Source organism: Cynara cardunculus (genome assembly GCF_001531365.2).
Source record: "Cynara cardunculus var. scolymus isolate 2C chromosome LG 8, CcrdV1, whole genome shotgun sequence".
NCBI lineage: Eukaryota > Viridiplantae > Streptophyta > Magnoliopsida > Asterales > Asteraceae > Cynara > Cynara cardunculus.
The window spans coordinates 2,976,314-2,984,651 of NC_037535.1; the positions used below are offsets into that span (position 1 = coordinate 2,976,314).

At 32.2% G+C, this 8,338-nt stretch overlaps 1 protein-coding gene across 1 annotated transcript; it reads left to right on the top strand.

The window, feature by feature from the left end:
- The first annotated feature begins 654 nt into the window (after positions 1-654).
- Positions 655-6,750, top strand: LOC112516802 (NAC domain-containing protein 75-like). Its single transcript, XM_025124035.1, has 6 exons — positions 655-1,071; positions 1,401-1,578; positions 2,101-2,729; positions 4,136-4,402; positions 5,098-5,199; positions 6,652-6,750. Exons 1-6 carry the CDS (start codon positions 937-939, stop codon positions 6,748-6,750), a joined length of 1,410 nt encoding a protein of 469 aa, XP_024979803.1. The 5' UTR covers positions 655-936.
- The last annotated feature ends 1,588 nt before the right edge of the window (positions 6,751-8,338 follow it).

Genomic DNA, 8,338 nt, shown 5'->3' on the forward strand with positions numbered 1-8,338 from the left:
AATTAACCTGGATATCCAACCCGCTATACAAGCCGACTAATCTCAGGACAACCACCTGTTCTGCAGTTAGCTCGAAGTCACCGCATTTAAACATCTGTGGCCACAAGAAGATTTTTATTCCTCGTTGGATTTAAACCTAGAACCTTCAGTTACTTTTGACCTTTGAAACCAAGCTCAAACCAATCAAACACCACCCTTTTGTTTAATTAATTAATCTTGGTATAAAAAATAAAATTCATTTAAATTGTATAAAATAAAATAAAAAAATGGTATGGCCGTCCCGTAGCTTTTGCTTTAGCGGTCAATACTCTCAAAACCAAACCCCTTTTCTGTGTGCTTAGAGCTTTTCTTATCAACCCAAAATCAAATCCAACAAACATATACATATACATATATATATATATATATACGTATCCTCTCTCTCTCTCTATATATATATATATATGTGTGTGTGTGTGTATGTATAGATATACACACAGAAATACAGTGGGAGTGATATGGAAGTGGGAAGGTAGGTTGCTATGGTTTATGTTTAAATTAGGAAAGAGTTAAAGGTGGTGGTGTGTTTGTATATATATACATGTCTGTACAGTGAACACACCTTTTCCTTTATCTCTCTGGCCTTCAGTTAAAGTTTGAAGGAATTCTGGTGTTTTTCATGGTTAAAGCACAGGTTTTCATCTCTCTCTCTCTCTCTCTCTCTCCCTGGGATAATTAAGACATCTCATTCAGCCACTCCCATATCTCTACCTCCATCTTCTTCATCTTCATAAAGCCAATGAAGAAAAACATTTAATATATGATCGATTCTTTTTGGGTCCATGATCAGATCTTCATCATCAACTTAAACTGGAAATCAAGAATTCAACTGTTTCGATTTCATGGTTGATATGTGTATATGTATATGATCTGAAGATCATGAAGAGTATATAAGTAATGAATTATTCGGTTGATCGAAGAAGAATGAATAATATCAGCAGCTCTGATCTCATTGATGCAAAGCTTGAAGAACATCAACTGTGTGGATCCAAACACTGTCCCGGTTGTGGCCATAGACTCGAAGGAAAACCGGTATGCTTAATCGTTAATCCAAGTGTCTGAATGGATATAATAAGTATTGATTTCTTTAATTCTTTCCAAATATTCTTAGCTTCAACTTAAAGATTTTGACAAATAATCAAGAATCAATTCAGAAGAATCTGTATAAATTTATGCTTCTTCTGGTGTTTTACTTCAATTCCCTTCTATTTAACACCAAAATCCCCATGTCTTATTGGTTCATCTCCATTTTCAGCAACTTCAACCTGCAAGCTATATAAAGATTGAAGATCTTTTATTTATTTTTAATTATTAATTAATTAATTAATCATAATTAATGAATTTCTGGAGTTCATTTGCAGGATTGGGTGGGTCTACCAGCAGGAGTGAAATTTGATCCAACGGACCAAGAACTGATTGAACATCTTGAAGCTAAAGTTGAAGCCAAGAACTTCAAATCCCATCCGTTGATTGATGAATTCATTCCTACAATTGAAGGTGAAGATGGGATTTGTTACACACATCCAGAAAAGCTTCCAGGTGATCACACTTTAATTCCGTAGCGTTTTCTCAATCGCCCGGCAATTAACCGTCCTCAAACGGACCCATCGGTGGTGACATATCGCGTCGAAAACGATCCCATGACGGTGTCGTTTTTCTTAACAAATCTGATTGATTTATTGTACTGTGTTTTTTGTTTACTTTGTTTAAAGAAACAAGAAAACATGAATTGTTGTGTCCCACAATTCAAGAGTTAGGTTTTACTATGAATGCACCCTCTTTCTTGGCTTTAAGAAAGAAAATACTTCATGTGTTTTTCAAATTTAGGGTTTCTTTGTTTTGTTACACCTACATAACCTACCTTTGATTTTCGATTTTCGGTTTTCGGTTTTTGATTTTCTAATCATCGTACTTGTTTTTTTAGCAGAACGAAAAGAATCAGTGTCTCCATCATACGTCGATTTTTTCTTTTTCTGTAATTTAATAAATACAGTGATTAATTAATTAGTAAAACGCGCATAAAATCAGTGATTTTATAAATTTCATTGGTGATGATTTCAGGAGTTACGAGAGACGGATTGAGTAGACACTTCTTCCATCGGCCATCGAAAGCTTACACCACCGGGACAAGAAAAAGAAGAAAGATCCAAACCGAATGCGACCTACAAGGAGGCGAGACTCGATGGCACAAAACAGGCAAAACGCGACCCGTTATGGTTAACGGAAAGCAAAAGGGGTGCAAGAAAATCTTGGTACTCTACACAAACTTTGGGAAGAACCGAAAACCCGAAAAGACCAATTGGGTGATGCATCAGTACCACCTCGGACAACATGAGGAGGAGCGCGAGGGTGAGCTTGTGGTGTCGAAAATATTTTATCAGACTCAACCAAGGCAGTGTAATTGGTCTGAAAGGGCGAGCAACAACAACGTTTTGTCGAATGTGATCCCCATCGAGGGGGCGAATAATGAAACGAACAGAAGAGAGAGCAGAAGCGGAAGTGGGAGTTGTTCTTCTTCTAAAGAAATCAACATAACTGCCACCGCCCCTCCTACTCATAATAACATGGATGAACTCTCTGCGGTTAGTGTTGGTGCAGTTATGTCGAGTTATAATCCCATGGATCAAATGCATCATCTGAAAGGCGTCGATCATTTTAGCTTTGTTCCGTTTCGGAAAAGCTTCGATGAGGTATGTTTTTTCCCTTTAATTTGCAACAATTTCATCATTTCATTTTACTGATAGATTTTCTTTGTAAAATAATGAAATTTTCTCAAAATTCCTTCCATCTCCTTTTGGGAATATCAGATTGCTTTATATTATATTAACAAGATGACATGATACAATTATATGACGTATTTGTCATCTTTTAACACATTTTTCTGTTAACTACTGGTATGATGCATCATTATCAGTCAAATATGTTGTAACCGAATAAATCAACTTGATTTCATCCTTCTGCTATCATATTTTATATATCAACAAAATAACATGATACAATTATTATATTTATTATTTGAGGCACGTTCAAAAGAGAATACTGAAAAAAGGGTAACAAAACAGTTTGAAAGTTAACCCATCTGAACCATTCGTTTATTTTAATCAAAAGGCTGTGAAATTAATAACAGGGAACAATTTATATCTGTCAAAACTAAATCCAGCGTTATAATAACGATTACATTCAAAATCTTGCTTAATTTATTTTCTAAATCCATCCATTGATATAAATACCTAAATTGGTCTCTTGAATTTATGTCCCTTTTTGTTATTATTTATTATTTAATTAGATATGGGCATGAAATGAGGGATAGAATTAGTTGAGTGCAAGGTTAAGGGATGAACTCAAAATGGTTTGAAGGTTGCTTTTCTTGTATACTTTGCTTGTACCATCAGCAAACTCATTCTTGATTGTAACTTCCATCCCTATAGTACTTTGTGCATCAACTTTTGTACATAGCTACTTCTCTCTCTCTCTCTCTATATATATATAAAGAGAGAGAAAGAGAGAGAGCATATAACAGGGTATTTTTCAATAAAAATGCTAAATGTCGTGAGAATGGAAGATTAAAAAAAGTATATATGTGAATCATGGAAAAACCCTGAAAAAATCTATTTGAAACTGTATAATATGAACAGATGTTACAGATTATTAATTAATTATGATTCATATATATATATATGAACTTTTTATGAACATATATTCACTTCTTATCTTTTTATTTTCCTATTTGAACCTCCTGTTATATATAAAGAGCATATATACGTAGGGTTGGGTTCTGGTGAGAATGAAAGTTATGGTGAAAAAGATAAGAAGAGATCTGTACTCTTGGATTAATCATAATTGAAGACAGTTATGAGATGCACTAGATCAATTCACTTGAGAAACGTAATTCGTAGGATGGAGGGTGAGATTAAAAGTGATCAACAGTCCAGATATCTTCTTACGCTTCTCATGCTAATTTGTATTCTCACGCAATCTTTTGTCTCTCTCTCTCTCTCTCTCTCTATATATATATATATATATAGTATAAATAAGCGAAGGAGTGAAGATTGAAACAAATTAAGGTATAAGTGTTTGATTGATGCAATATTTGCAGGTGGGAACAACCGGAGGAGAGGCGTCAACGGGAAGGGAGATAGGCATCACGTGCGAGGAGCATGAGCTACAACATCATCACATGGCTCATGAACAAAATCCACATCAGCACCAGATGGCAGCTGGTGGTTACAACGTCAGCAGGCCAACTCATCCTGTATCCAACCTCATCTCACCACCTCCTCCTCCACATCCCCTTCATCACACATCATCCATTATGCTTGATGAAGACTCGTTCCATGTCTCTAGAATCATGGACAATTTTCAGGTATTTTTTTTACTTCTTTTTTTCAATCATAACAGATCGAGTTATTCACTTATATATATATATATATATATATATATATATATATATATATTAAGACCCGTAAGACCAATTCTCAACCCTTGGATTAAATCTACAATTTGAACATTCATAATCACAAAATTGCCACGAGACTTCTCAATGATCACAAAATTGTCACCGTATAACTTTATATCATTAGATCGTTAGTTAGCTTATAAAGTTGATTAATGAACATAAATTGATTTTATAGGTCTCACGAAAAACTCTTGGTTTTACGTGAACCCAAAATATATATATATATATATATATATATATATATATACTGAAAACAAAATTAGAAAAGAGAAAAAAAAAAGACAGGGACTGGGTAAGGTTGCTTTGTTGTAAGGAAAGATGATAACAAGTAATTATATATATTTTCACTTTTCTGCTTCATGTTTTCTTGAAGACAATACATTATCATATTAGATTATTATGTCTTTTTTGTTTTATATATATATATATATATATAGAGGGTTGGATTCATGTGAGACAATGTTGTTTTCGTGAGACACGATTTTTACACTTAAAACTTCATAGCAAAACAATATATATGTATATATATATATATATATATATGAAGGAAAATAGTAATAATGATGTTGTATGATATTAAATAACAGCATCAGCATCAGCAGCAACAGCATCATCATCATAAGATGGGAGGAGGGAGATCAACGTCAGGATTGGAAGAGCTGATAATGGGGTGCACTCCATCATCATCAACCGATATCAAAGAAGTTAGTTTTTCAACACCTTTTTGACTCTGAATTTTATGTTTACTTAAATATTTTAAATTTTAAATTAAAGAGAAAAAAAAACCCTTTAGTTTTTTCCTTTTACCTTTTTCTCTTTTCGTGCTTCTCATTGCCTATATTATTTCTAATTAATTACGGGTTTATTTTTAATATTATTATTTGTTTTATATTATTTATTATATATATAAAGATATATATATATATATGTATATAATAAATGTATATAGATATATATAGTAGGTCTTATTCTTCTTGTTATTCCTTTACCCTTTATAACCTTTGCTTTTTTTCCTTTTGGTAATGTGTTTACGTGTTCTTTTTCCTTTTTATTTATTTATTTTATAACCAAATTATGAAAATATTTTCTTTCAATTCGATGGTAAAATAAGAAAGAAAAAACCATTCAAAAATTTCAAATGTCAACTTTGATTTGGTCCATTTTTTGGTGAACAAACACATGATATTCTATCGTCTGTTTAGAGTTGAGTCCTGGGATTTGACTCGCTTTGGAAAAAAACGTATCAATAGCTTATATGCCAAAATACCCAACAAACTTTAGTTCTTTTAATTATAATATCTTGTGAATTCTCAACTTATTTTATCATATTACACACACACACACACACACACACATATATATATATATATATATATATGGTTGGGTTCACGTGAGACCAAAGGTTTTTCGTGAGACCCGTAAGACCAATTTATGTTCATTGATCAAACTTATAACCTAATGATCTAATGGTCTAAAGTTGCACGGTGACAATTTTGTGATTATTGAGAATTCTCGTGGCGTTTATTAATGTCCAGATTTGACGATTGTAGATCTAATCTAAGGGTTGAGAATTGGTCTTACGGGTCTCACGAAAAACTTTTGGTCTCACATGATCCCAAGTCTATATATATCTATATCTATATATATATATATATATATATATATATATTTTAGTGTGGTGTTGGGGGGAATAGAGGGGGAAGCATGAAAATGAGGCAAAAGATAAGCATTAAATCATGGATGTTTCTATCCAACACCTTCTTTTCCCTCTTTTTGAACAAGAAAACAGACAAAAGTTGGAAGAAACTCAAGCTTATACACACACATGTCCCATAGAAAGAAGTAGTCTATAGCAACACTTATATATATATATATATATATATATATATGTGTGTGTGTGTATATATATATATATATATATATTGAAAGAAAAAAGTTGCAAAACGATATAAGATGACCCAAGAACTTTTGCACTGAATGGCATCCTAGGAGAAAGAGAGACACAGAACCCAATGTGATTAACCTCCATATCATATGATCATCACCACCCTTTAAACACTACATACTTTGAACTCAAAATTTGGATTCATAAATTCAAATCTTGATCATGAAACCCTAATAAATGACTTGATTTATGGTGAATTTTTAAAATGCAGGAATCATCCATCACAAACCAGCATCATCAGCAGGAGGCAGATTGGTTGAAGTACTCCACCTTCTGGCCTGATCATCCTGACACTCAAGATCATCATTGATATAAACAAGAACAAAACACACACAGACACCATCACTGTCATCATCATCATCACCACAAAACCCTGGTTTACAACTTCTTTTTCATGACCAACACAGAAGACCCACCTCCAATTTCTTCTTTTCTCTCTTTTTCTTTTTTACTTTTTTTTCCATTTTCCTACTCTCTCTCTATATCTCACTTTCTCTCTCTAGAACTAGTAGGTCTTTGTTTGCAATTGCAGGCCTTAGATACATATACAAATCAGGGCTCAAAAGAAACTAACTGTACAACAAAACCCCATGTTGGAAAAAGAGAAAAAGAAGCATCCAAAAAGAAGATAAAAGAAATCAAGAAAAGGTTGAGCTCTACTGACACCAAGATAGAAGACCCCCCAAAAAAACCCTTCTTTTCTGCATGAAAATCATCACCACCATCATTACATCACTTCATATGCTTCTTATTATTTTCTTCTTTTTTTAATTTATTTGTTTTTTCAATCTCTTGTATACCCCCATATATATATACATATACATATATATATATATATATATATCTTCTATGGTTTTATATAGAGGACATTGAACATGAATAGAATTTGTGCATAATATTATTGAAATATTGGTTTCATTTTCTGGTTAATTTAATTGTGTTTTCAAATATTTTTTACTTATATTTCCCTGTATACAACAGACGATATTATGTTCGATTCTTCAAATCTTTATGTTCCTTCATTATATATTCGCATTTTTTTTATTAATTATTATTAGATGAATGTGATAATAAATTCAATATTATTTGGTAATTGGAGTTATAATTATTATTACATGAATGTAATAACAAATTCAATATTATTTGGTAATTGGAGTTTAGTGAACACTAGATATTTATGTTTGGTGGAGTTTTTTTAAGTATATAATATTTATATATAGTAAATGCAACAAATAAACCCACACACTCTTCTTATTTTTGGTGAGGTTTGAACCTCTAACCTCCTAGGAGGCCAAAGACTATGATACCGCTAAACCAAAAACCTTTTGGTATGTTGGTGAAGTTGAGAACAAATTCGTACCCATTTGATCATATATATATATATATATATATATATATGAATTTGAATTTACTCTATATAGATTGTATTATGAATTTTTTTAAATATTGATATATAATGTAGTGTATATAAGTAATAATTGTAATTCTAAGAATTACTAAAAAAGCAAAGGAAATACTCTTAATTTGTTCAATATATTTTTCGTATATATGCAAATATATTATTTTTGACAATAAGTAGTTGTATATTAATGCAATTCAACCGCATGTAAAATTTTATAGTGATTCTCAGCCTGCTTGTCTATCTTTCCCTGTGTTTCCCAGTCTATATAGGTCAAATCTCGTCTGCTAACCAAACCAAAGAGCCAATACACCAACAACCAAAGAACGGTAGTGGGTGGTCTGTTCAATAGAAAGCAACATCGGAATGTAGCAGAATGAACAGGGCCGGTCCTAAGATTTTTGATGTCCTGTGCGAAAATAAAAAAAAAATGCCCATAACCCTATTTTTTTTAAGCCAATGTAACATGCTATTTTTTAAAGAACTTAAAACCTATTCA

Excerpts from the sequence above, each read along its gene's own strand:
- LOC112516802 (XM_025124035.1), top strand. The coding sequence starts at position 937 with ATGAATTATTCGGTTGATCGAAGAAGAATGAATAATATCAGCAGCTCT. Across the intron at positions 1,579-2,100 it reads ACATCCAGAAAAGCTTCCAG|GAGTTACGAGAGACGGATTG; the intron begins GTGATCACACTT and ends TGATGATTTCAG. Across the intron at positions 4,403-5,097 it reads GAATCATGGACAATTTTCAG|CAACAGCATCATCATCATAA; the intron begins GTATTTTTTTTA and ends CAGCATCAGCAG.